The sequence below is a fragment of the Molossus molossus genome, unplaced genomic scaffold, assembly GCF_014108415.1.
Source record: "Molossus molossus isolate mMolMol1 unplaced genomic scaffold, mMolMol1.p scaffold_m16_p_4, whole genome shotgun sequence".
In the NCBI taxonomy this organism is placed as follows: Eukaryota; Metazoa; Chordata; class Mammalia; order Chiroptera; family Molossidae; genus Molossus; species Molossus molossus.
Genome location: NW_023425377.1, coordinates 77876582 through 77904342, shown reverse-complemented (window position 1 = coordinate 77904342; position 27761 = coordinate 77876582). Strand labels below are relative to the sequence as shown.

Genomic DNA, 27761 nt, shown 5'->3' with positions numbered 1-27761 from the left:
ATTTCCATTCAGTAGTTTGCACTATGAGAGAGGAAGAAATAAGGAATGTCCGTAGAGAACAGAACGTTCCTCCGAAAATGCCTTTCACACAAACAGGACGGTGGCTCGAGGGCCCTTCTGTGCTGGTTCTGTAAATGAGCCCCACCACTGCCCTGGCCACTGACTTCCTGGGGCCCTCAGCCACCTCCCGGTCACCTGCTGGTGCCATGCTGCTGTACCGAGCGGTGTTCCATGTCTCCCCCTCCTCGTCTTTGGATGGGAAAGGGACCCTTTGTTGTGGGGAGTCATCTAACCTCCACTTCTGGGCGGAGGGAGCATCTGTTATTTGCTTTCCTTGGCCAGATAACTTAACCAGTCTCATGAGGAGCTGGCAGGAGAGGGCCTGGGGAGTGGTTAAGGCGCCTCTAGGTGGGGCAAAGGTGAGAGAAGAATCCTTGGTGCCTCCAGGAGGCTCAGGGCCAGAGGGCCAGGGGCCAGGGGCCAGGGTGGGGAGTGAGTGTTCCGTCACCTTCTGGCTGATGGAGTCGCTCCCAAAAAACACAGGGTCTGCTTGCCAAGGACACCATGGGCTGTCCCAGCAGCCAGTGCAGGGCTGCAGCTGCACATGGAGGAGAGCAGGAGTGGGGATGGGGGAGGGGGAGGCGGACTGGGGCACCTCTTGTGGTTCCTGAGGCCTGTCTCAAAGCCTCTTCAGCGCCCTCACTGGGGGGTAAGAGGGGAGATTCAGCTCCTCCCAGTGCCCTGGGCTGGGCATCTGCCCGCAGGGAGGTTCCTTGCTTGATCCCTTCTTGGAGTCAGTGCAAATCAGGGGTTAAGTGACAAGCCCTCCCCAAGGTCATCAGCACTTGTTCTGCCATCTTTGGCTGAGGGACAGGGGTGGCATATGGATGGGTTTTTATAGCAAGAGGTAAAAACGTGGATGCTGTGTTGCAAACCAGAACACGTGCCACTTCCCGTTGTCACCAGTTTCACGTGGAGAGGGATGGATCCTTGCCCTTCATTTGCCCTATGTTCCCAGCCCGAGACTGTCACACCCAGGTACCTCTGGGCCTCACGAGCCCTGTCAGCAGCACAACCACTCGTCCCAGTTGTTCAAGACCCCTAGGTCCCAGGCACCCAGAATAGTTGGTGCCCTGGTTACCAGCCAGTGCTTCTCCTCCTATGATGCCCTGAACCCCTGGGAACCTGGGACACCTGGCTGAGCTATGTGCCCATTCTCCAAGCAGGGCAGGCAAGGCCCGAGGGCTCCCGGGCTCGCTATGCTCCCAGCTCTGGGCCCTGGTAGGTCACCGCCAGTCCTGTCCTCCTTGAGAGCAGAGTCCCTTTGGCTGTGAGTGCCTCACCCTGAGCACAGCAGGCTTCATGAAGGTCGTCACCTGCAGAGTCCTTGGGGCTGCCATGACAGTGATCATACATTTATTTGCCGACAGCTCTGGAGGTCAGGAGCCTCACGTGGGCCTCATGGGACTAAACTCATGTGTGGCAGGCTGGCTCCTTTTTGAGGCTTCAGGGGAGAATCATTTCCAGCCGTTTCCAGCTTCTAGAGGTCCTGCATCCTGGGCTTGTGGCTCCTTCCTCCATCGTCAGCATCTCTCTGACCCTTCACCTGGAAAGGCCTCTGCTTTCAGGGACCCCTGTTAGTACATTGGGTCCACCCAGCCCATCTTCACTAACCCACTCCCATCTGCAAAGTCATGTTGCCATGTCAGGTTCCACATTCACAGGTCCCAGAACCAGGACATAAGTGTTTCTGGAGGCCATGATTCTGCTGACCACACGCCCATCTTGGCCCCCAGTTAAAATGCCACTGAAGACACATTTCGTCTGCCTCCCACCCTGCCCTGTCACCTGTCAGGAAATTCCCCCAGCACTGGCCCTTGGTGGTGGAAGGGTGTTCTGGGCCCTCTAGGCCCCTCTGGCTCTTGCATTCCACTCAAGTGACTGCTCGTTTATGGTTCGTTGTTTGTCTTTGCTTTTAAAAAATTCTATAAATTGTATATTTTCTCTGTAGAAATATATAAAACTTACATATCTGAAAGGAAAACAAATCCTGCCTCTTCTCCCCCACCCCTTGGGAAAGACATGTCTCTCCTCCACCTCAAGCTAATTCCAGAAGGTGCTTTGAGCACCTGCAGAACCCAGGGGGTGGGGGTGAGGGAGGGGGTGGGGGTGGGGATTCCCCCAAGGCTTGGGTATGATGGGTTTCCTGCCATCTGGCAGTGGTTTGAACTTGAACAAAGCCTGTGTTCTTTTGGGGAAGGCCAGAGGGGTTTCTCCCACCTCCAGTCAGCTCCTGCCTGGGTCAGGGGGCTCGCAGGAGGATGCATGGCTGCTGGCCTCTGTTATGACCAGTAGTTTCTTTCTCCTCACAGAAGACAGGAGGGGCAAGCTTCGGCCAGCCAAGGCCAAGAGCGACCGGAAAAAGAAGAGCCCCCTGCACCCTCACCACCCACTCCTGCCCCAGCTGCCGTCACCCCTGCCCACACAGTTCCCCACAGAGGAGGTGCCGCCACCCCCGCTGGAGCCCCCGGTGCTGACCCCTGGCCCTGAAGTCACTGAGGAGAGCCCCTTGCCACCACCCCTCAATGTTGTGCCTCCTGAGGCACCTGGCGAGGAGTTGGAGCTGAAGCCACGCCCCATTATCCCCATGTTGTATGTGGTGCCATGGGCCAACCAAGCCACATGTGACAAGGGCCGAGTGTCCTGCCAGCAGGCCTCTGAGCACTTTTCCCAGAAAGGCCCCACCTGGAAGGAGCCGATCGCCCCCATGGAGCTGGCGGGGCCTGAAGAGGAGAGTGGAGCCAGCGAAGTACAGGTAGGATGCCCTTGAGGGTCCCTGGGGCCGGGGATCCTGCTTGTCTTTGTGCGTTGGTCACAGCGTCCCTGCTCATGAAACAGCCACCATGGCTCATCACAAGCCTGCAGCATATGTGTGGCCCCGCTGCGCTGAACTCTGCTTCCATCTCTGAGTCATGTCTCAAAGACACTTCGTGTCCTCTGTTTCAGGCGACATCAACATTTTCCAAGTTGAAGATGGAGATCAAGAAGAGCCGGCGCCACCCTCTGGGCAAGCCGCCGACCCGGTCCCCTCTGTCAGTGGTCAAGCAGGAGGCATCCAGTGATGAGGGTGAGTGAGGATGCTGTCCCCTGACTGCTCAGGCTCCAGGCTTTGTTTAAGTCCTCCTCTCTCACCCAGCACCTCCCCAGGGCCTCCCTCTGCCACCTGCCCCACTGGTTACCCCTCGAACCCTGCTCCCCCCCCACACAGCCCTCCTGCTCAGCCTGCAGGGACTCCCTGCAGGACTCCCCTCGGCTCTGTTTCCCTCGGTCCTATTTGCTCTATTTCCACTGTGGGGTGCTTACTCATGCTGGGCCCAAAGCCTGCATGTTGAACGCGGTCCACAAGGAACAGGCTGCAGCCTGCCTGGGCTCCTATCCTAACCCGGGACCATGAGTGCCATTTACCTGCCTGTGACTTGGTAAAATGGAGGCTGCTGGCCCTCCCAGCAGTCATGCCAGGAAGGTGCATGGAGCTGAGGTGGCATCATTACTGTTGTGGCTATCATTGCATTTGATCCCAGGGCTTGCCCACTCTGATGACCTCCACCCCTTCCTCTAAGTGGACAGTCGAAGCCCGCCCCCACCCCTTGGCCACAGCTCCCATGACCCCTGTGCATTGAGGATCCTGTCATCCTCTCGGGGCCCCCGGATCTGCTCAGATGGGGCTTCCAGAACATTCACAGAGCAGCAAATAGGTGAATGAGTGGAAGGAAGCACCCAGCCCGGTGTGCCACTGGCATCCTGTGCGAGCAAAGGGAAAGTGGGGCTGAGATCGTGCTGATTTCCAAGTGCATTTCCAGCAGAACGTCCTGGCTCTGCAGTCCCCTTGCCCATCTGTGGAAACAGCATTGCCTTGAGGTGCAGGGAGGCAGCCCCTATTTGCCGTGTGACCAGAGGAAACCTTTGCTCCACCGCTCCCCAGGCAGGCAGCTGTTGTTAGAGATACCCAGGGCTTCAACCTATGGCTGGCCATGGGTGGGTGAGGTAACACAGGGCTGGGGAGCCACCAGATGAACTAAAATGACTCTTCCTGCTGTGGAGCCAGCTGTGGGCCTTGGAGAGGTTGGAACAGTGGGCTGTGGAGCTGGAGCCAGCAGTGGAGGCTGGGAGAGGAGAAGCTTGTGTTTACCACTCGGCTGAGAGCTGCTGTCTCGTGGGCAGAAACACTCGGAAGCCAATTTTTCATCTTCTGCTTTAGCCTTCTGCTTGAGATGCAGGTGGAATTTGAAAATCGTCTGGATGGCTTCTTTTATTCTGAATCTAATTTGAGGGCAAGGATGGGGAGGGTTCAAGAAGCTCCGTGGATCTTAGGGCTGAGCTCCTAGGAGTGGAACAGATCTCAAGGGAGATGAAGTGTGCCCTGAATCCCTCCAGGCGGCCTCGGCCTTAGTTGGGAGGGATTCAGCCTGTGTATCAGCCATGCTGGCCCAGCTGCTGTGATGGTTGGGGTCTCAGGACTGAGCATCGGCTTCTGGGCAGGCTCCCCAGGGAGCACTATATCTCAATGTTCAGAAAACCCACCAATGTGACCTTGGGGGATGGGAATGGGAATGGAGGCCACCAGGCGATGACAGGCAGGGGCAGAAGAAATGCCCACTAGTGGCCTCCATCTTACCTTAATACTTGTAGGTCTTTCTGATGACACCACCCCCTTCCTGACTCCCAGCCACACTTCTCTCTTGGCTCCTTTGAGCTCAAGAGTTTGCACCTGACTTGCCAGGGTCTGACCCAGCCCATCTCCCACCCACAGACAGAATCAGTACCCCCTGGCCTGGTGGCCTCTCTGCAGACAGGCTCAGAGCTGTATAAGTGGGGACCGTCACCATGAATGCTCTCAGCACTAAAACGCCTGCCTTTTGAGGCAGGGGATGGATCCTCGGGTGTGGTTTAACCTTTTCCCCTCTTCCCCTTTATTCTAGAAGTCTTTCCTTTCTCTGGGGAGGAGGACATGAGTGACCCCGAGGCCTTGAGGTCCCTGCTGTCCTTGCAGTGGAAGAACAAGGCAGCCAGCTTCCAGGCTGAGAGGAAGTTCAACGCGGTGGCTGCTCTGACCGAGCCCTACTGCGCCATCTGCACCCTCTTCTACCCGTACAGCCAGGTGAGCAAGGGCCACACAGGGCCCGGGCAGTGTGTCTGCTCCCCTCCGTGCCAGTGTTTGCTCTGCTCAAGAGGAACTCTGGGGCGGGTGAAGGAGAACCCATTTGCTGTAGGAGCCACCGTGAGATCTGCTGAGAGCCTGGAGGATGGGGTGGGACAGTCACATTACCACAGGTGAAGCCCTTGGCAGGGCAGGGTGTGCTGAAGCCTGCCTTGTGAGGGCTATAGGGACAGGGCCCAGTTTCTGAGTTTTATCTGAAGGTGACTTTTCAGTGGGCATAAAAATGTAGTATTAGCCGTGGCTGGTTTGGTTCAGCGGTTAGAGCGTCGGCCTGTGGTCCAGAGAGACCCGGGTTCAGTTCCCGCTAAGGGCACGTACCTCGGTTGCAGTTTGTCCCCGGCCCTGGTTGGGTCATGCGGGTGGCAACCGCTCAATGTGTCCCTTTCACGTCGATGTTTCTCTTTCTCTCCCTCCCTCCCACTCTATCTGAACAAAATATGGAAAAAGTGTCCTCGGGTGACTTAAAAAAAAAACTGGTATCAGACAGAAGGGTGGTGGGTGGCATGGAGGTGCCATGACCACTGTCATCAGGTAGTTCCTCATTGGCTCAGGCTAGAGGCCAGGAGTGGGTGGTGGTGACCAGCCAAGTCCCAGAGGTGGACTGGGGCCAGGGTAGACTCCCCCATGACCCTTACGGGTCTCCACTGAGCCAGGCGCAGTGTCCTGCACACTTTCCAGACTGGGTTCCCTTCTGTCCCGCTTCCCACGTTGGGAGCCTGGCCTCTCCCTGCACTCTGTCCTGTGCCATCAGCCTGCCCAGCTTCCCATTTCACCTTTTATTTCATCCCCTTGTCCCCCTCCTCTGTCCTGACCATTGCCTGCCTTCCAGCCTTTTTCTCCCCCACAGACCTCCTGTCCTTCCTGTTAGTGCCTCACTGTGGCCAAAACAAGTGTTTGGGAGCCTGCTCCATCCGTATACTCCCTGGCTGGAGACTCTGCCAGGCTCACCATGGCCTTCAGCCTGGCCACATGCCCCCATGACCTTCCTCAGTTGTGACATCTGCCCCTCCCCTCTCCCACCCCACACAGCAGCAGTGTGCTCTGTGATATCTCCCACCCACCCACCCGCCTGTCTTCCAGACAGATTTTTGTTCATTCCTTGAGTTCACTCATCTGCCACCTCTTCTAGGAAGCCTTCCCAGACCTGCTGTGTCCAGGCTGGCTCTGGAGTGACCCACCCTGGGCTCTCCCACCCTCCTCTGCTCTTATTCCTGCCTCTGTGTTTATCAAGGATTGTGAATCCCTAAAGGACAGAGCCAGGTCTTGCTTGCTTTTTCGAGCCCCCTACTCCTAGCCTTGTGCCTGGTGCTTTCTACATGTTAGCTGAGCTGCCCTGAGATCTGTGCCTATGCCTGTGCCAAGGGTGTTCCCATCTCCAGAGCTACCTGGACCCACTGCCTATAGGCAGATTCAACGTCTGGAGGAGGAAACAAGTAATATTCAGATTTCCTCTATAGGCACATCCCTCCTCCATGCTGCTGGAGAGGCTGCTGGGAGTCAGAGTGCTGGGACCTCCAAATTCAGATGGGAATCTTTTTATTGTTGTTGTTAATCCTCACTTGACGATATTTTTCCATTGATTTTTATATAGAGTAGAAGGGAGGGGGAGAGAGACAGAGACAGAGAGACATTGATTGGTTGCCTCCTGCACAACCCTGACCAGCGCCAGGGATCAAACCTGCAACCCAGGTATGTGTCCTTGACCAGGATCGAACCCTTGACCCTTCAGTCTGAGGGCTGATGCTCTAACCACTGGGCTAAACTGACCAAGGCCAGGTATGAATTTTTGCTGTTAAGCGAAGAGTCATGACTAACTTTTATCAGCTCACAGTTCTGGTGGGCTTTGTAGGCCAACTGCTTCCAAAACCCAGAGCCCTGAGACTTGGGGACCAGGTCTACTGGTCCTCGCTGTAAGCAGGGATGTGGCTGGACATTCTACCTGTTTGGAAACAAAGACATTCTCAATTAGTGGGGGCAGCTTGGTGGGGAGGGGTACTGATGTGAGGCTCTGATTTCAAAGCTGGTCCCCTGATCTGAGGTGCCATCATCCTCCTGACACCTAGCCTGGGAGGCCAAAGTTCCCTTAGTGGCGCTCTTTCCTCCTGGGTCAGGAGCAGGGGCATATCATCCTGTCACACCTTGGAGGGCCTCGGGAGGCTCTTTTAGGAGCCCCACTGACCTGAGACAGGCCTGGGGTGCTGGATCCTGGTGCCTTGGGCAGGGCGATTTCACCACATTCTCTTCATGTGATGAGATCTGGAGAGCTCATTGAGGATTGGGTACAACCATCACAGGGTACATATTGGAGATGGGGGAACACCCACATAGGTACACAGATAACATGGCATCAGGTGATGATCAGGACCACAAAGACAGCATGATAACGGGCTGGGGCTGCCAGTATGTGGGCAGAGCAGGGTCCAGAACAGAGATCTGAGTGCTCCAGGCAGGGGAGGAACAGTGTGTGCAAAGACCCTGGGGTAGGACGGTGCCTAGCATCTGGGGAGTTGGAGGAAGAGCAAGGCCTATGTTGCTAATGCAGTGGGTAAGGGGCAGTGAGGCAAGAGGGTGAGGAGAGCAGGGTGGTGGTGCTGCTGCGTCCAGATGTGACCCTAATGGAGGGTTTTTTTTAAATTCTCACCCGAGGACATTTTCCATTTTTTATTCAGATAGAGCGGGAGGTAGAGAGAGAGAGAGAGAAACATCGACGTGAAAGGGACACTTCAAGTGGCTGCCACCTGCACGACCCAACCAGGGCCGGGGACAAACCGCAACAGAAGTACATGCCCTTAGCAGGGACCGAACCCAAGTCTCTCTGGACCGCAGGCCGACGCTCTAGCTGCTGAGCCAAACCGGCCAGGGCATAATGGAGGGTATTTATTGGGGGCAAGAAAGGATCTAACTGGGTTTAGGGGAGCAGTGTTGAGGGCTGGGAGTGTGAGGTTGGTGCGCTAGGGAAGCCCTTCCGGGCCTGCTACAGGTGTCCTGGTAGGAGGCCCCAGTGCAGCCCCTGGGAAGGTGGGAGGCAGTCTAGGGCTGTGTTTGGATATAGAAGCCACATGAGGGTCAGACCGAGGGAGGTGGCAAGGATGGTCCCAAAGCCTGGTTTAATAATGACAGGTGACCCTGTGCCGGGCTCTCCACTGAAGGCAACCCCCTTCTGCAGTCCCTACAGATGGAGAAGGAGGCCCCACAGGCCTCCCTAGGGGAGGGCCCTTCTATACCACCTTCCAAGTGTGGCCAGAAGACACGGCCACTGATCCCTGAGATGTGCTTCACCTCCAGCGCTGAGAACACAGAGCCACTCCCCGCCAACTCCTACATCGGTGATGACGGGACCAGCCTGCTGATCGCCTGTGCCAAGTGCTGCCTGCAGGTCCATGCCAGTGAGTCCCGGATGACAGGCAGGCAGCCCCTGCTTGCCCTCCTAGGACGGCCGCCCTCACTTCTGTGGAGCAGGGAGTCCCTTCCCCTGGGCTGCTGTTTCGGGGCTATCCACAGGACCTGGTGTCATGGGGCGGGGTCCTGGCCTTCAAGGGCAGACTTCCTGCCCTTCCCCCTGGCCAAGGTGGGTCTGCCTGGTCAGCCTTCTTCTGGACAGTTCTGCTGAACCCTGTCTTGCCCTCAGGGGCCTGGGAGGTGGCAAGAAGAGATTAGGTGCTTGTCAGGTACCATCATGAATTTAGACTCTACTTTGGGGACAGAGTTGATCATAAAGTTGCGACTCTAGATTGCTTCTGGGTTTGATTTGTCTCTGCTGTCAGCGACCACCATCTCCCAAACCGTGAAGCCCAGCCCATAGCCCAAGGAGACAGGAGAATGGACATCTGCCCCCTTCTTGGGCATCAGGGTGGGAAATGGGAGATTGAGCTCCCAGGAAGAAAGCCTTCTGGAGCCATTTAATTTTGTGTGTTCCCCGCCCTACAGAGGAAGGCAGCTGTAGGACTCTGTCCCTCATCTGTCCCCACAGAGGCTACTTGGGGGTCATTTTGTCTCCTGTCGGGAGCCTGTTGGCTCAGCCTTGCTGGGCCTGGTGTGAGATGCACTCCAGGGCAGGCTCCCGGGGACCGCTCTAGAGGGGGAGAGGCACCTCACTCACTGACCTCTCTGCTTTCTCCCTATTTCTGAACCATGACCACATTCCAAAGCAAATCACCTTGGTGACTCAGAACATCTGACTTGTGGTTTCAGAAGTAGCTATTCTCATGAACACTGGGCTGACCTGCCCATTCCCGCTGATCCGAGCCCCAGCGTCCATGAGGCCGACTTTGCATGTCATACAACTTCTTGATCACTTTCCTAGGGTCTCAGCTCAGCAGAGGTTGGGAGGGGGGCAGTGAGGGGTCCCTGCTCCCCTTCCCAGCATCTGTCTCCAGACCTTTCTCCTGCTGTGTGTGCTGTAGCCTGGACTGAGGTGGAGAGGGAGGTGAGAGCGGTTACCCTCAGTGCCGAGGCTGGATTCCAGAAGGCCCTGCCAGCTTTGTGTGAAGCTGCAGTAACAGATGCGCCTGACTCACCGTCCTCTGCTGCCTTCCAGGTTGCTACGGCATCCGCCCGGAGCTGGTCAACGAAGGCTGGACGTGTTCCAGGTGCACGGCCCACGCCTGGACTGCGGTAACTTACCCCTGCAGCTGGGGTGGTATTCTAACAGACGTCCAGCCCCATGGGGGACCAGGCCTGGGCCCTGGGTTTGCCCGATCCCACAGAGTGACCCTGGGCTGGCAGCCTCACCTCCATGCGTCTTGGTTTCTTCATCTTTGCAGTGAGGGGGTGGAACCCGAGGGGGAGGATGGTGGCCCCTCCTTTTGGTGGCTGCTAGTCTGAAATGTAAGGATCTAGGGCAGGGGTCTTGGAGCAGGCCCAGAGCAGTATGGGAGCAGCCCTTCCCTGCGTCTCCCTCACTGTGGGCTTGTATGTTCCCTGCAGGAGTGCTGCCTGTGCAACCTTCGGGGAGGAGCTTTGCAGATGACAACCGACAGGAGGTGGGTAGAAGGGGTGCCATTCCTCCTGGGTATGTTTCCTGAGGGGTATTGACTCCTCCTCAGGGCCTCGAGTTGAGGTGAGGAGACTAGGAGGACCAAACAATTACTCAGACTATCCCTTAAGGTCCTGCCCAGCCAGCCCAGCATTGTGGACAGGGGTAGTGCCCGTGGAGTGACATGACACAGGGGAAGGAGGAGGCAGGGGGCACCCATGACCTCTGACCCTACTCCTTCCCCTCCTCCCCAGGTGGATCCATGTGATCTGTGCCATAGCAGTTCCGGAAGTTCGGTTCCTAAACGTGATGGAGCGCCACCCTGTGGACATCAGCGCCATCCCTGAGCAGAGATGGAAGCTGGTAGGACCCCTGGATCTTGTCCTGCGTGGGAGGGAAGCCAGATGCCATCCATTGCAGTTAGGCCAAGCCTATTCTTTTTTTTTTTTCCATCCTCACCCGAGGACATTTTTCCATTTTTTATTCAGGTAGAGTGGGGGGGGGAGAGAGGAACAGAGAGAGAGAGAAACATCGACGTGAAAGGGACACATCGAGTGGCTGCTACCCGCACAACCGACCAGGGCCGGGGACAAACTGCAACCGAGGTACATGCCCTTAGCGGGAACCGAACCCGGGTCTCTCAGGACTGCAGGCCGACGCTCTAACCGCTGAGCCAAACCGGCCAGGGCAAGCCTATTCTTGAATAGTCCCAAACTATTCTGCACAACGTACAGAAGTCAGAAGGCACTGAGGTACCCAGGGAAAAGCAAGCCTCCCCTCAGGTGCAGCGGGTTCCTGTCTCCTGGGTCTCTGTGGAGATATCCGTTACACACTTTGGAGGCATGCGAAGTTTCCATCTTTTTCATAATTGGGAAACTCACACACTCTGCCCTGTACTTTTCGTGCTACCTAACGGGCCCCTCTTGTTTTTTTTAAATTGTGATAAAAACACTTAGCATGAGATCTTCCTTCTGAACAACATTTTAAGTGAACAATATAGTATCATTCCCTGTAGGCATGATGTTGTGTGCCAGACCTCTGGAATGTACACACCATGTGTAACTGAAATCATATACCTGTTGACTAGCCCCCTCTCCCCCATTCCCGACCCCCGCAGCCTCTTGCGTCTCTGAGTCTGGCTTTTGCGGGGACTCTTTTGGCGGAGTCCTGCAGCTTGTCCTTCTGCGTCAGGTTTCTCTCACTGAACATAATGCTCTCAAGGTCCCTCTGTGTTGTCACAGATAGCAGGATTTCCTTCATTATCATGGCTGAATAATATTCCATTGTGTGGACGGGCGACATTTCTTTATCGGTTTATCCATCAGTGGACACTTAGGGTGTTTCCCTGTCTTGGCTGTTGTGAATAATGCTGCAATGAACACAGTGTATACAGGGTGGAGCAAACCTAGGTTTACAGTTGTGAGCACACAAAACACAGTTTATTCTTGTATTATTATTATTATTGTATTATTTGCCATACGAGTAACTGTAAACCTACTTTTGCCCCACCCCGTATATCTCTTCAATATCCTATTTTCATTTCCTTTGCACATATACCAGAATTAGAATTGCTGGGTCTTATGTAAGCTGTTTTTAATTTTTTGAGGACCCTCCATGCTGTTTTCCATAGTGGCTGTGCCAGTTTACACCCCCACCGACAGTGCGTGAGGGTTCCCTTTTCTCCTAGCTCTTATCTTCTTGATAACCTGAGATAATACCTCATGGTGGTTTTGATTTGCATGTCCCTGGTGATTGGTGTACCTTTTCATGCACCTATTGGCCACCTGTTTGTCTTCTTTAGAGAAATATCTATTTAGATCCTTTGCTCCTTTTTATATTGTATTTTTGTTTATCCTCACCCAAGGATATTTTTCCATTGATTTTTAGATAGACTGGAAGGGAGGGAATGGGAGAGAGAGAGAGAGAAACATCGATTGATTGCTTCCTGTACAACCCTGACCAGGGCCAGGGATCTAACCTGCAACCCAGGAATGTGCCCTTGACCAGAATTGAATCTATTGGTTGTATTCCGCATGACCATGACCAGGCCCAGGGACCGAACTGCAGCCAAGGTCTGTGCCCTTGACCAGAATCGAACCTGCGACTCTTTGGTCCGTAGGCCAATGTTCTAACCCCTGAGCCAAACCAGCCAGGCTCCTTTGCTCATTTTTAAATTGTGTTGGGTGTTTGCTGTTGAGTTGTTGGAGTTTATAACTGGCCCCTCTTAGTTTATGTCAAGCTTCCCCCTCTAAGGAGCATGTGGCCCTCAGCCAGGGCACTCTTACTGATTATGGTCACCTCGGGGAACCTCTGTGGCAGCCAACAGTGTGGGCAGAGCGTAACCATTAGCATGCACTGGCTTCCAGTCCTTGCTCAACCGCCAGCCAGATGTGTGACTCCAGAGACACTCCTTGACTTCTCTGTGCCTCATTCTTCCCATCTTTGACACTCCTCTGCATGGTGCACATTGACTGGGCCTCACAGTAAAGTGGGATTATGCTGCCTGAGCACCAGTGCCTGCTCTCAGGCTTATCGCTGCTGTGAGTCCGTGGCAGCCATGCTGGAAGTGTCCCACTCAGGGACGTGGGGATGGCAGCTCTGGTGGGGACGTGTCATGTGGCACCCAGTAGCTGGGACTTTGGCTGTGCACCGAAGCATTCATGGCATCTTTTCCTGCGTGGTTTATTTTCCAGCTGCCTGGGGCAGACCTGGGGTATTGATGCTCCTCCAGGCCTACAGAGGGCAGAAGGCAGAGAACTTGGACTATGGGCAGCGGGCCCAGTGGGGAGTCCTGTGGAAGGAACAGGGACACCCACCTCAAACCCACAGGTGCTAGGCCACCAGGCAGGACTGAGTGGGCACTGGCCAAAGCCTGTGGGGGACAGAGACCCCAGTCATGGAGTATCAGGTGCAGACGGGCAATCAGGAAGAAGCTGGTGGCCGGCAAGTGATTATAGGCATAAAAGCTTCATCATTCAGGTGGAGTGATGGCACAGTGCACGGCCCGTAACCCAGCCTCCCCCCAGATGCTTTATGGAGCATCTAACATTTCCAGCTTGCAGCCTCTTCATTACCAGTACTTGTAACAATGAATTAAAAATCCTTTTACACGAGGCTTGCTTGTACTGCTTAATGGAGCCATGCAAGGAAGCCAGTGGTTAACTCCTTCTTGCCCAGACATCCACCCACCTTTCCGGGGCCATGTACAGGCCACATGTTTGGGAACGGTCACCTCTGGTCACCATCCATCAATCTATTCCCAGTACTCCCTGCCCAGCGTCTCTGGTGCCTGGGGGTCTGGTGAGTCGGGCTGGCCCTATACTCATCCCCCTCACCAGACTGGGATGGGTCCTGGAAAAACCCAGACACGGGACAAGCCCTGTGCCCAGCTCCTGACAGATGGCATGGTGGGGGTCTGGCCCACATTCTTCCTGATGCAAAAACTCAGAATAATGAGCTGCCACCCTCTGGGGCAGGGGGATAGCTGTGCTGTGAGTCAGGCCCACCCTCTGGGGCAGGGGGATAGCTGTGCTGTGAGTCAGGCCCACCCTCTGGGGCAGGGGGATAGCTGTGCTGTGAGTCAGGCCCACCCTCTGGGGCAGGGGGTTAGCTGTGCTGTGAGTCAGGCCCACCCTCTGGGGCAGGGGGATAGCTGTGCTGTGAGTCAGGCCCACCCTCTGGGGCAGGGGGTTAGCTGTGCTGTGAGTCAGGCCCACCCTCTGGGGCAGGGGGTTAGCTGTGCTGTGAGTCAGGCCCACCCTCTGGGGCAGGGGGATAGCTGTGCTGTGAGTCAAGCCCACCCTCTGGGGCAGGGGGTTAGCTGTGCTGTGAGTCAGGCCCACCCTCTGGGGCAGGGGGATAGTTGTACGTTGAGTCAGGCCAGGCCGTTGGGTTTCTCCTGGGCCTCAGATGGGGCAGGTAACATGTGCGAGATCTCGAGCCCCGCTGGCTTCCAGCGGTGACAGCTCCCCATGGGACCTCAAGGCAGCTGCACTCGCCTCCACTGTGCGGAAGGTCCAGGACTCGGGGGTTAATGCTACATGGAGCATGCTGTATGTCAGTGCCTGTCCCACAGGCCGGCAGGAGAATTAGGTATTGACAGTTTAATAATGAGATCTCATTGCCATCGATCGGTTTGGCAGCTTCTGCAGCGCCCTTGGCCACAGTGCTTATCTGGCTTTTGAACATGGTTTACAGAGCAATAAAGGCCGCTTATTAAATGCTCAGAGTGATGGGCACCAGTGGGCCTGGTGACTGCTGAGCGGGGGCATGGGGGTGGCCCTGGATGCTGTCACTCCAGGCAGGGGGCATTCCCACCACAGGTCCCCGACAGGGGTGAAAGGCCTCACTCAGACCCTCCTCCTTATGAAGGAAGCTGCTCTGCAGTGCTTTTTATTCAAAATGCAAATGAACTATTTTTGAAGTGAGCAATTCAGTAACTTTTAGTACATTCACAGAGTTGTACAACTATTACCTCTAATTCCAGAGCATTCTATAACCCCCAAAAGAAACCCCTCAGCCTCACCCACCCCTGGCAACCCACTTCCTGTCTCTGGATCTGCCTGTTCTGAACAGTTCACATAAACGGAATCACACAGTGTCTGGCTTCTCACTGAGCGTTGTGTGTTCGGGGTCCCTCAGGTTGTAATGAGTGTCGGTGCTGCGTGCTCATTTTCTGGCTGATTGTATTCCTCTTGTGGCTCTTCGGTGCCTGTAGCAAGCACCTCTGCAGAGGGGTCAGTGTGGAAGAATCCTGGGTGCTCCTGGGGCTCGAGAGGGACCCGCAGGCCAGGTTAGTTAGGGGGGCTTTTCCCAGGGTGCCTCCAGCCAAGGCCAGGCTGCCAGGCCTCTACCTTCCATCCCTGGGTCTTGGGGGTCACTCCCAGGAGACAGTCTTAGGGTTCAGTGAGGAGGGCTTCTGGCACCAGGTGCCAGCATGAACCCCATTTCCTCCCCATGTCACCCCAGAAATGTGTGTACTGCCGGAAGCGGATGAAGAAGGTGTCCGGGGCCTGTATCCAGTGCTCCTGTGAGCACTGCTCCACCTCCTTCCACGTGACCTGTGCCCATGCCGCCGGAGTCCTCATGGAGCCAGATGACTGGCCCTACGTCGTCTCCATCACCTGCTTCAAGCACAAGTCGGGGAGCCACAGCGTGAGTGCCCAGCCCTTCCGCCCCCTCCCAGTCCCCACCCTCCCAAGCGCTGACACAGCCCTCTCCCCTCCCCCCAGGTCCAGTTCCTGAGGGCTGTGTCCTTAGGCCAGGTGGTCATCACCAAGAACCGCAACGGGCTTTACTACCGGTGCCGTGTAATCGGCACCACCACGCAGACCTTCTATGAAGTGAACTTTGATGACGGGTCCTACAGTGACAACCTGTACCCGGAGAGCATCATCGTGAGCTGTGGGCGGGCACAGGATTGGCAGGGGCTGCTGCTAGGAAGCCGGGAGGTGGCCCAATCCTTCCTAGGAGTCACCTGTGACCCCACTGGGCAGGTCCAGGCCATAGGGACCCTGCAGGGAAAGCACTGCCTGTTCCTGCAGAAACCGAGCGGAAGGCCTGTCAGTCTGGATGAGCCTATAGAAAGGGCAGCCTCCGGGGTGGACAGCTGTAGCCGTCTCCACCCCACCCGCTGCCCAGCACCCATCCTGTGTTCGCAGAGTGCCCACTGGCTCCCTTGCTCCAGTTATAGCACAGGCAGCCCAGCGTGGGGAGGGTCTAAGCCCGACAGCACCCGCTGCCTCACTGCCCACCGTGTTCTTGCCTCCAACAGAGCAGAGACTGTGCCCGGCTGGGACCCCCACCTGAGGGGGAGTTGGTTGAACTGCGGTGGACTGATGGCAACATCTACAAGGCCAAGTTCATTTCCTCTGTGACCAGTCACATCTATCAGGTGAGCAGGGTCCTGTCTTCCAGGTACAAGGCGTAGGCTTGGGTGGGGCCCTCAAGCGTCCTGATCGATCTTTGCCCACCTAAGCTAGACAGTCAGGGCTGATGATATTTTTAAGTAAGAAGAGGCCTCAAATTGTCTAATATTTTCCCCTTTACAGATGTTTCCTTTCTTTAAAAAAACTTTTTTTTCTTTATTGATTTTTAGAGAGAGAGGAGGTGAAAGGGACAGAGAAACATTGATGAGAGAGAACATCAATTGGCTGCCTCCTGCATGGCCCCCCTGGGAATCAGGCCCACAACCTGGGCATGTGCCCTGACCGGGAATTGAACCGGCAATCTCTTGGTGCATGGGTCGACGCTCAACCACTGAGCCACACCGGCTGGGCTACAAATGTTTTCTTAAATTTTTTTGTGTGGAAAGACATAGATAATACTAAATGTGCTGTTTTAACCATTTTTAAGCATGTAGTTCAATGCCTCTGATAAATTTTTTAATATGTTTTTATTGATTTTTACTTTAGAGAGAGAAGAAGGGAGAGAGAGAGAGAGAGAGAGAGAGAGAGAGAGAGAGAGAGAAACATTGATGTGAGAGAGAAACATCCATCGGCTACCTCCTGCATGCCTCCCACTGGGGATCGAGCCTGTGCCCTGACCGGGAATCAGACCGGGAATCGAACCGGGACCTCTCAGTCCATAGAACATTCCATCCACTGAGCCACACTGGCTGGGCATGATTTTTTTTATTTAATGAAGATGGTTATGAGTATCTTCCCATTATTATGGAAGGGAAATTGTTTACAAACGTGGAATCTTAGAAGAAAAATGATGCATGTCCCAGCAATCACAGATGATGGCTGCAGAGTCTTTGCTGTTTTGCTTTCTCCTACATTGTCTGCACCCTCCATCGCTTTTCATCATGTCCCTTTCCTCTGGCTGCCCTTAATTGATGAGTAGGGACACAAGGGAGCCGGCGGGGCACCCTGGGCCAGCACCCTTCTTGGAAGTTGAGGAGCGGGGGCCGTGGGTGGGGGCCTTGAGAGTCAGTCAGTGGCCTGGGACAGTCTGAGAGCTGTGCTCCTGGCAGGTGGAGTTTGAGGACGGGTCCCAGCTGACAGTGAAGCGCGGTGACATCTTTACCTTGGATGAGGAGCTTCCCAAGAGGGTCCGGTCGAGGCTGGTAAGTGGCTGCACAAGGTGGGCTGGGGAAGCCCTTAGTGATCGTGGGGTGTGGCCTTGACCTCCCAGCCTTCACCTCTGCTCCCACTGGGGAAACTGCAGGCAGCTTCCGGGAAGTGAGCGTGCTCTGAGGCTAGTGGGGGCACTTTGAAGGGCCATCCCAGGGACAGCAGCGAGGGGAGCTGGACTGCACCGGCCCGCGCACTGTGACGCGCCCCGCGCTTGGAGCACCTGCCGCCCGCGCACAGAATCTGAGCCCTGAGGTTGGCAGCGCAAAAAGAAACACTTTTCCAAAGCTCATCCCTTTTCAAAGGGAACAGTGAGTCCTGGAGGCGGGAAGCGACAGGACTTTTCTCCTGGCCTGTCACTGTTCTCTTTCTTTTGTGTTTAATCCAAAGACCCGTTCTGAGGAGCAGGCAGCGCGGCTGTGAGTGATAAGCCCCAAGTAAGAGCTGGTAGGGGTGGCACAGCTGACCTCAGACCCCAGGTTCCCTCGGACAGACAGGAGCTGCCAGACAGATGGTACCGCCACTCCTCATAGCCACCCATGGGACAGACCAGGCCTGGCCACCGCCCTTCTAGGGGCCAGTGACTGTCCTGCCTGCTGAGAGTCACACACAGGATTTGGGGTTTGCACAGAGACAGGAGCCCTGAGAAGTCGTCCCCAGGGACTGATGGTCCCTCTCAGAAGGTCATTAGGTGAGGGACAGTGCCCTTTGGCCCCCAGCAGGGCAGGCGCCCCAGCGGAGCCTCGCTTCCGTCGTGGGGCTGCTGTGGCAGAGCACCGCGGAAAACACCACCGCGACTTCTCAGTCCTGGCGGCAGGAAGCCCAGGCTCAAGGTGCTGGGAGATCTGGTGTCTGCTGAGACCCGCCTCCTGGTCACAGCCAGAGCCCTTCTGGTGTCCTTATGTGACAGAGCGAGAGGTGGGGAGAGAGGGAGGGAGAGCTCTCTGGGATCCTTTCTGTGAGGACACCGATCCCACTCATAATGGTCTCACTTCATGACCTGCCGCCCGAGCTCCATGGCTGGCCCTGCAGAAGGAAACACTTTTCCGAAGCTCATCCCTTTCCAAAGGGACGTGCGTCCTCACCCCTTCCCAAAGGCTCCCCCTCCTAACACTGTCACACTGGTGGGTAGAGCTTCAAACGGGAATTTGGGGGACACAAACCTTCAGTCCCTAACACCCCCTTCTGCACTAACTCCTGTGCCGTCTGGTCCCCCACAGTCGGTCAGCACCGGGGCGCCGCAGGAAAGCGTCTTCTCAGGAGAGGAGGTGAAGGCCGCCAAGCGCCCGCGGGTGGGCACCCCACGTGCCTCCGAGGACTCGGGGCGGAACCCAGACTACCTGGCCTTCATGGAGAACCTCCTGCAGGCTCAGTGTCAGCCCAGAGCCCCCTTCTAAGACAGCCAGCCAGCCGCCCAGTCACCCCTTGGCCCAGCAAAGCAGGCGGCAGCGGGCCCTGGCATTTGCTTGCTGTGAATTCCTGTCCTCGCCTCCCCGCCCTGAGAGGCTACCTCCATGCTCTGTGGGGACAGGAGCAAGCAGGACGCTGGTGGCCGGACTCAGGGAGTGGGGCCAAGCCGGCCTGGGGGCCACTGGGGCTCACGCCGCCCCCACTACTCAGATTCGTAAACCACGTAAAGCTCTTCTTCTTGAAAAGGTGCTACTGCGTTGCCTGCCTCCCGAGCAGCCTTTGAGATTGTGACTCCTGTACATAGATCACCTTTGTGCGGTTCTTTCTATGAATACCTGTTGTTTAAAAAACTCAAGAAAAAAAGGAAAACAAAGAGGAAAAGGTCCCTAAAGTTGTTTTCTAGATTTGTGGCTTTAAAAACAAAACAAAAAGTGTTCTTTTTATCAGAACCAAGACATGAGGGAGACAAAAGCATCTCATTTTTTTGTTTGTTGTTATTTTAAAATCTTACTCGTCTGTGAGCAGGTAGGGAAGCGCCATGAGGCCTGGAAGGGTGTGGCGGGGGCAGGACACCCAGCGACAGGCCCTGTCACTCTGCTCTCTCCCGGACTTCAGGAAGGTCTGAGCAGCTGGCATCCCGGTCCCCACCAGCGTCCACAGTGCCGGTCTCTCTGCGGCTGGCAGGAGGGGGACAGGAGGAGGCTGGAGCACCTTTCGGTGGCCGAGTGCTGGCCACGGGTGTCTGGGAGCCTCCCTCCTATCTGCGAGCGCCTTTGCAAAATAAACAATCTCTTCTGGTTTGTTCCATTTTTTTGCTTCTTCCCCGTGAGAACCATTCCACAGCTGAGGCCTGCAGTATGCAGGAGGGCTCTGTGCAGACTGAGTGTCCCTGGTCCTGCCAGGCGTCCCTCAGCTGCTCAGGGGGAGGGAGCCCCATGAGCCTGGGTGACCTGCAGCCCAAGCAGGTGAGCACCTGGCTTCTTGGGGATGGAGGACAGAGCCAAATCAGGCCTTCCAGATAGCCCGGGTCCAGTGTTCCCTGCTCGGGGAGGCCTGTGGCCCCGGGTTCAGGTGCCCCTGCTTGGACTGGGCTTCCTGGGAGAGGTGGAGGATTCCACCTGCAGGAATCTGCCTCCTAAGAGCTGTGGGCTGAGGTTAGGAGAGAAGAAACAGGATTTTCTTGTGAGCTGGGGAAGGACACCGCCAGCCTGCTCTCTCCGTCTGCTTCCCTCGCTCTCCCCTGCAGAAGGATCGAGAGCGTCATTTGAGTATATAAAATTTTTTTAATTAAAAAAAAAAAAGTGTTCTAACAGTTACCAGGCCAGAGAGAACTATTTAAGGAAAATGGAGAGTATGTAAATGAGCCAAGAACCTTTCATTTCCTTGGTGGGGGGAGGAGGGCAGTGCCGAGTGGGCGGGGCGGGGAGGGACTGAGGGGAGTCAACTGAAATGTGGGGGTCCCCTCTGCATGCAGCAGCCCTGCCTGGTGGCGCCGTCACTGTATTCATATGTAGTTTGAAAATGCTATTTATATTGTAAAGAAAATAAAAAGAAGCAGGCAGATGCTCCTGTGGCCCTTGGGGTCCTAGGGGGTCCAAGGGATAGCCAGCCCCGTGGCGGGGTCTCTGGGTCACACCCTGTCATAGGTTCCGGATGACTTGCGCTGACAGGTCTCCGCACAGCAAAGGGGAAACACACACTTCCCCACAGAGAAAATCTGTGTCTATGTGCAGAAACAAAAACCCACCCACCCTGACTTTTTTCTGACCCAAGATTAAGGATGTGCTGTATTTTTGCCTAATTTCCCTGCCTCTAGGTTCATAATGAATTAAAGGCTCATGAGCACTGCGATTACAGGTTCCTGTCCTTGGTGTCTTCATTTCTGAGTGGTGCCTGGGGGGAGCTCCCTCAGGGAACAGATGGGGCCTCCTGGGTCGTGGCACTGGTCAGCGGATGGCCTCGCCCATCGGTGGTTCCCAGCCCCAGGGTGGAGGGGGACCCTTCCTGAGCTGATGTCCACAGCTTGTATCTGCACAGGCTCCGCCCCGTCTCAGGCAGGTGGTGGCAGAGGTGGCTGTGCAGTGGGGCCGTCTACAAGACAAGGAAGGACCCTCTGTCTTTGACCCCTCTCGTCTGGAAAAACAGCCATGCTCTCCTACCGTCTTCTCAGACTCTGCCAGTTCCTGTGACATCTGAGTGGTGGGTGTCTATTGGGCATGAGACAGTGGGGTCTCCCGGCCTGGGATGAGCCTGGGCCCCTGGAACTCATGAATGTGTCATTCATTTAACAAGTCCTGGGAAACAGCGCCATGCAGCAGGTCTGATCCCCGCCCTCGAGCTGACACCAGAGGCAGACAGTGAGTAGAATGTGTGGGATGTCAGCCGGATATAAAGAACACGGGAGCGTGGTAGGATATTCTGTTAATGGTGTCATATTTTACACAGGAGTCAGAAGGAGATGAGAAAGTGAGCCATGGGGACAGCCCATGCAAAGGTCCTGAGGCAGGACTGTGCCTGACATGTTGAAGGAGCAGTCAAGAGGCCTGTGTGGCTGGAACAGAGGGAGCAAGGAGGAGAGAGGGAGGAGGTGAGGGCAGGGAGGGGAGGGGGCAGATCATGCAAGGTCTTATGGGCCTCCGGGAGGACTTGGTCTTTTATCCCAAGGTAGGAGCCTTGGAGGGTGGTGGACTGAGGGACCTGGTTCTGATGCTCACAGATGCCTTCTGGCTGCTGCAGGGAGGGGAGCCTGGGGGACGAGATCCAGGTGGAGGCAACGGCATTGAGTACCTTGAAAGATGACATTGCCAAGGGCGGGGATGGGGCAGGCTGGGGTGGGAGGGCTCAGCAGCCTAGATTGAACACAGTCCCCCCGAGAAGAGTCACGGGTGATATATTCACTGGACTGGTGAGAAGGGGACTGAGGACTGGGCCCAGAGTGTGCAGGATGGCGAGGAGAAGCAACCAGTGGCGGGGGTACCCTTCTCTGAACCTCAGTTTTTTCTCTGCAGAACGGGTGTCGTTGCAGGTAATTGTGTCCTGGACAGAGATTTTCTTTGATAAGATTTCCGTCCAGCCACAGCCGCCCTCGCCCCACTTCTCAGTCCCTCCTTTTCAGAGAGAAGCTGCCTTCATCAGCACTGGGACTCAGTTTCCCCGTTTGCTACAGGAGCCCTCTGTATCACTGACTAGGCAGGTCGTTATCCTCTGAACCTGCCCAGAGCGTGGTGGACACATTCAGTGCTCAGCCCCGGGGTGGGGGCACAGACAGCTGACCTCCGTGATGGCGGCAGGTGGCCCACCCTTACCACCGTTCCCTGGAACACTGGTGAACGGGAGGTGTCTGGACAGGTCTGCAGCCAGGGCCACGGCACGGCTGGGTCCCTAAATGTGCGGCCACATGGAGCCAGTGGGGAGTTTCACTCCAGGCACCGGCCCTGTGCTCAGCACTGGAGTGTGACTCGTTGATTCAGGCTGCAGTATTTCCTACACAACTGCCCTGTGCCAGGCCAGAGGAGATGGCGGAACAAAAGGCGTTGTCATTGTCATTGTTTTTGTGGGGTTTAGAGTTCAGGAAAGCAGGCAGAGGATGGAAACATCAGGGACCATAAATACAGCTCTGACATGCCCTGACAGACAGACAAGAACAGGGGTAGAGCCTGGCGGATAGGATGTTGGGGAGACTTCTAAGCAGGTGAGGTTGAAATGGATCCAGCCCCTCAAGGGGTGTCCTATCATAAAGACTCGAGGGGCCAGGGGCATGTTGTGCTGAGTGCCCCGATCCTCCTAGGGCAAGGCCCAGCCACCTGAAGCCCTCTGGCCAAATCTAGCCCTCCACTTATTTTTATAAATAAAGTTTTATTGACTTAGCCACGCCCATTCACTTAGGAGTCATCTAAGGCGGCTTTCACTCTACAACAGCAGAGCTGAGCAGGAGTAGGGAGGTCCCTGGCCCCACAGTCAGGCCTGTTCAGCAGCTGGCCCTTTACAGGAAAACATGGTGCTCACCCCAGACCTCGAGTGAGAGCTGGCAGCCCACACCTACGCCACACCTCTGACAAAACCATCCTCCCGTGGGGCAGCCCAGTGTCCAGATCCACCATGTCTCTCAAAGCTCCAGTGAGGCCCCTAGTTCCCAGCACACTCCCCCCGCACCCCCTCCCAGGAAGCACGGCAGAGAGAGACTGACCAGGGACCCTCCCTCCGTCTGTCCGTCCACTGGGGGCTCTGCCCTTCACAGCTCAGGCAGCTGCTCACCCTGCCGATTGCTGGCTGGAGAACCAAACACGCCTAGTGGCCACCCCTGCAGACTACCCCACCTCCAGGTGACCCCCTCAGCCGGTGCAGAAGAAGACTCGGGTCTCTGTTGGCCTCCGCAGTCCGGGTGTTCATGGCTTTTATCTGTGTGTCTGCACCCCACCCCGCTCCCCGTCTCCCCTGTGCCTTCTCCCCCAGGGCACCCTTGCCCCAGTGAGACCCCGTGGGGAGCTCTGCACCCTCCCCCGGGCATGTTACTTCGGGTTAGATTTACTTAGCAGTGTGCTCTGTTGTAGAGAATAAGAAGCACGTGCTGCCAGGGCGGCAGGCAGGTGCCAGGGCGGCCGGGGGCCGAGGCAGGGCAGAGGGAGCCTCTGGGGGCCTGGTGTCTCCTCAAGGCGGCATCCCTCCTGCTCTCACCAGGTGACAGGGACAGATGACTCCCCTCCCAGCAGCTTCCTGGGGTGTTGGGGGAGGGGCCAGCCAGGGGCCTCTGTCCCCAACTCACCCCCCCTGACTGCAGCAGTCTATTTACTTTAGAAACAAAACACAAAAAGTGGTTGCAAAACGGGGCATTTGGAAATAGCTTATGTGGCACTGGCCCTTCTTCGTGGCCTCTGTGGGCCCCCAGACACTGCTCTTTTGCCCCCATATTTATTTCAAAGGACCACCAACTGGTGGCTTACAGTAGCAGACATTTATCCTCTCTGGTCCTAGAGGCCAGAAGTGGCGATGAAATCAGGTGTCACGGGGCCGAGCCCCCTCCGGAGGCTGCGGGAGAGGGTGCTCCCTGCCTCCTGCGTCCGCCTCTGTCTGCACGCGCCTCTCCCTGTGTCTGCAGCCTCTTCTCAGTCTCCTGGTCGCTCAGCCTTCCTCTCGTAAAGACACCAGTCACTGCACTTAGGGTCCTCCCGAAGAATCCACAACGTTCTCTTCATCTCAGGACCCTTGACTTAATCACATCTGTCTGCAAAGACATTTTTTTCCAGATAAGGTCATAGTCCCAGGTTCTAGGAATTAGGACCTGCCACACCATTTTGGGGGCGCCCAGTCAGGCCACTCCAGCATCCTTCCTGCATCACGGACCTGATGACCCCTGGTGGGACTGCCTGGTCCCACGACTGTCCCCCAACTTGACCATGAGCCCCTTGAGCATAAAGACAAAGTCTCAGTCCCCTTGGCATCTGCTGTCCACAGCCCGGGCCTGCAGGTGGCCCTGGGGTTGGTGACAGTCCTGAAGAGCCTAAGGTGGTTGGTTATCTACAGGGGCTGCTGAGAAAGGGCTTAGCCCTGGCCAGTTTGGCTCAGCAGTTAGAGCATCGGCCCACGGACCAGAGAGACTCGGGTTCGGTTCCCACTAAGGGCACGTACCTCGGTTTCAGTTTGTCCCGGCCCTGGTTGGGTTGTGTGGGTGGCAGCCACTCGATGTGTCTCTCTCACATTGATGTTTCTGTCTCTCTCTCTCCTTCCCTCTCTCCCTCCTGCTCTATCTGAAGATAAAGGCAAAAAATGTCCTCGGGTGAGGATTAAAAAAAAAAAAAAGAATGGGAGTGGGGACAGAGGAGCAGGGGTGAAGAGGTGGGCTCTGAGCATACCTTCTGGAATCGTTCTCTTACAATCAAGGTCTTGTTTCACGTTCCTCCAACCACAGCTACTTAAAATCACCCAGGGTGTGGTGGCAACCCCAGATAGAAAACAGTAATGTGTGAACCCCACTGAGCTACAAAGAGGGAGAGAGGAGAGAAGCGGATATAAGCGACTTGGAAACAGTGTTTAGACTGGATACTGTTAGGCTACAAACAAAGATACCTATACACCAACGCTGTCCCCAAGTTAGAGCAACTGGTTCTCGCAGCCATTCTGCGTGTGCACACTGGGGTCGAACAAGTGAGTCAGTGAACTGTAGATGATGGAGCCAGGTTGCTCTGAGTCAGAGAGAAAAATTACAAATGAGTCAAGGGGGTGGGAAGCTGGAATGAAATGTGTGTTGGGTTGGAATCAGAAGTGACAATATTAATTCATGGTTTTTAATACATAGAAAGATTTTACAGACAGAGATATATAGTCTGACAGGAAGATCGAGGCCGTTGTAAGTACAGATTTGTGTGTTTGCATGGATGCTGTGATACCCTGAGCCAGCTGAGCCCACCTGGCACCTGGATCTTGATTTCTAAACACCATTCAGAGATCCTTGGAGAAATCATTAATTTTATGTTTGGGGCAGGGGAAATGCATGACGAATTGGGAGCATTTTGTGTTGCCAGAAAGTAGGAAATACTCAAAAAACAGATAAATACAAACCTGAATGAAGAACACGGACCCAAATCTAAGCCACCCCCAATGGCCAAGGCTAGAAAAACTTGAACAAGATAAATTATAGTATTGGATCATATCCTATAGAATAAAATATCCAAATTGCTACAAATAATTGAATTGTTAAATAAATGGGCTGGGGGAGCCCAGGCCTGGTGGCTCAGGTGGTCGGAGCATCGTCCTGTACAACAACAGGCTGTGGGTGTGATGCCTGATCAGGGCATGTATGGGAGGCAACTAATAGATGTTTCTCACTCACCTTTCACCTCTCTCTCATTTTTTTTTTTTTTTATCCTCACCCGAGGACATTTTTCCATTTTTTGTTCAGGTAGAGTGGGAGGGAGAGAGAGGAACAGAGAGAGAGAGAAACATTGACGTGAAAGGAACACATCGAGTGGCTGCCACCCTCACGACTGACCAGGGCCGGGGACAAACCGCAACCCAGGTACGTGCCCTTAGCGGGAACTGAACCCGGGTCTCTCTGGACCGCAGGCCGATGCTCTAACCGCTGAGCCAAACCGGCCAGGGCACCTCTCTCTCTTTTAAAAAAATCAATAAAAACATATCCTTGGGTGAGGACTAAAAATATTAAAAAATAAGTCAGTGGGCTGAGGGAGAAGGGCCAGCTCGTCCTTATAGATGCATTTTGATGACTGTCGGAGGGAAGAAGGAAAGGCGTTCACAGTCAGTCACTCAGAGATGTGGATGGAGTGCCTTTGAGGTCCCGGCTCTGCTCCGGGAGCTTGCACGGCCCTGGGGAAGAAGACCGGCAAAAATGTCTCTGCTCCTGGGAGCTCTCAGTCTCTTGGACGAGGCAGACAAGATAAATAACCAAGTTGTGGAGCAGGTTAGAAATTTGTTATCTGAAAAAAAGAAGGGGGCCTGGGGTACGATTTTATAGAAGATGTCCAGGAACTCACTAAAAAGGTGGCATTTGAGCAAAGACCTGAAGGAAGTGAGGGAGGGAATCAGTGTACATCTGGGAGAACAGCTCTGAGTGGAAAGCACAGCCTGTGCAAAGGTCCTGGGACAGATCATGCCTGGGTGACAGAGAAATACGAGGAGGGCATGTGGCTGGAGCAGAATGAGTAAGGGGAGAGAGGGAGAGGGTGAAGAGGTAAAGGGGGCAGGCCGTGTAGGGCCTTGTGGGGAAAACTTGGGCTTTCACCCCAAGGGAGGGAGAAGCCCTCCAGAGGAGGTGTGAGCCCTGACTCAGGTTCTCAGTGTGCCCTCTGGTGGCTGTGGTGGGAGGACAGGCTGTGTGGGGCAAGGGGAGGAGGAGAGGGAAGGGCTGGACACCTGTGGAGGGGACTGCACTGGTCCAGACAGGTGATGATGGGGGCTGGGCTAGTGGAAGGAAAGAAGGGACCATTCTTTGGGGTCAGCAGTGTGGAGGTTCCTGTGGCCCTGAAAAGGGACAGTTATGGTGGAACAGGGGCATGAATGCCTGGTTGGAAGGGCATCCACATTTTTACATGCAGAATGACCCTGTTCTCTGGTAAAAAGTAGTTTTCCATTGTACAGATAAACTGTAATTTGTTTAACCAACACCCTGTGGATGGACACTGAGGTTATTTCCAAATGTCCCACGGGAATGTTGCCACAGCCAAGCAGGTTTCTTATATGCATGTTTTTCTAGAATAAATTTATTTTTTAAAAGCATGGGGGGATTGTTGGGTGGAAGCCCCTGTAATTTTACTTTTAATTCCTGCAACCAGAGGACCTCAATGCCTGTGTGCCCTGCTGGGTGATGGCCCAGAATGCCATGTCCTCTTACCCTTCAGGACATGAGCTATGACCAGCCTGTGACCTTTGTCTATTGGATGAGTGCAAAGCAACATCTGATGATGGTTTACATGTTCATGCCTCTTAATAAATTGAGCATCCCTTCATAGGATTAAAAGCTTTTGGCAAAACCATCTTGAAATGCATTATTTAAAAAGTTCCCTGATGACCAATTCCCATTGATTTGATGTTCAATCCTTCAACGCTTTATATCCATCCAGCTCAGTGTCACCTGCCGAGTCATGGGTCAGGGACCACACCCAGGCCAACTTCTCTTACGTGATTCTGGGAAATTAGAAAAACCAAGCCCATGATTTCAGGGGCCAGCGTCTGGTGACTTCATATGGTTCTGACTGAGGCCCAGAACCCGCAGCTGTATCTTGCGAAGGACCCACGTAGTTGCTGTTCCACGACAGGCTGGAAAGTTGGACCTTCCCACCAGAGGAGGCAGCCACACACTCCGAGAGCCACTTTGGTAGCTTTGACACTGCAAAGAACCCCACACTGGTGTTCGCTGAAACATTTGATCTAGTTTAAAATATGCCTCACGAGGGCCCTGGCTGGTGTGGCTCAGTCAGGGAATGTCATCCCGCATACTGAGAGGTTGCAGGTTCAATCCCCAGTCAGGGCAGGTACGGAAGGCAACCAACTGATATTCTCTCTCTCATTGATGTTTCTCTCTCCCTTCCCCTCACTCCAAAATCAATAAGCATATCCTCGGGTGAGGATC

The 27761-nt window shown here is 55.1% G+C and overlaps 1 protein-coding gene across 3 annotated transcripts in view; it reads left to right on the top strand.

Annotated features, from left to right (window-relative positions):
• KDM4B (lysine demethylase 4B) overlaps nucleotides 1-20042 on the top strand; it is a 110583-nt gene extending 90541 nt beyond the window's left edge. The window contains exons 13-24 of one of the 3 annotated variants that reach the window (XM_036240336.1): nucleotides 2373-2815; nucleotides 3007-3127; nucleotides 4980-5158; nucleotides 8385-8604; nucleotides 9756-9832; nucleotides 10145-10200; nucleotides 10448-10556; nucleotides 15162-15347; nucleotides 15425-15589; nucleotides 15967-16086; nucleotides 17170-17262; nucleotides 18490-20042. In XM_036240336.1, coding sequence (XP_036096229.1) covers nucleotides 2373-2815; nucleotides 3007-3127; nucleotides 4980-5158; nucleotides 8385-8604; nucleotides 9756-9832; nucleotides 10145-10200; nucleotides 10448-10556; nucleotides 15162-15347; nucleotides 15425-15589; nucleotides 15967-16086; nucleotides 17170-17262; nucleotides 18490-18666 — 1946 coding nt within the window. In that variant the 3' untranslated portion in view covers nucleotides 18667-20042. The remainder of the gene's footprint in view (nucleotides 1-2372; nucleotides 2816-3006; nucleotides 3128-4979; nucleotides 5159-8384; nucleotides 8605-9755; nucleotides 9833-10144; nucleotides 10201-10447; nucleotides 10557-15161; nucleotides 15348-15424; nucleotides 15590-15966; nucleotides 16087-17169; nucleotides 17263-18489) is intronic. The other 2 variants (XM_036240334.1, XM_036240335.1) reach the window with 2 other exon arrangements.
• The last annotated feature ends 7719 nt before the right edge of the window (nucleotides 20043-27761 follow it).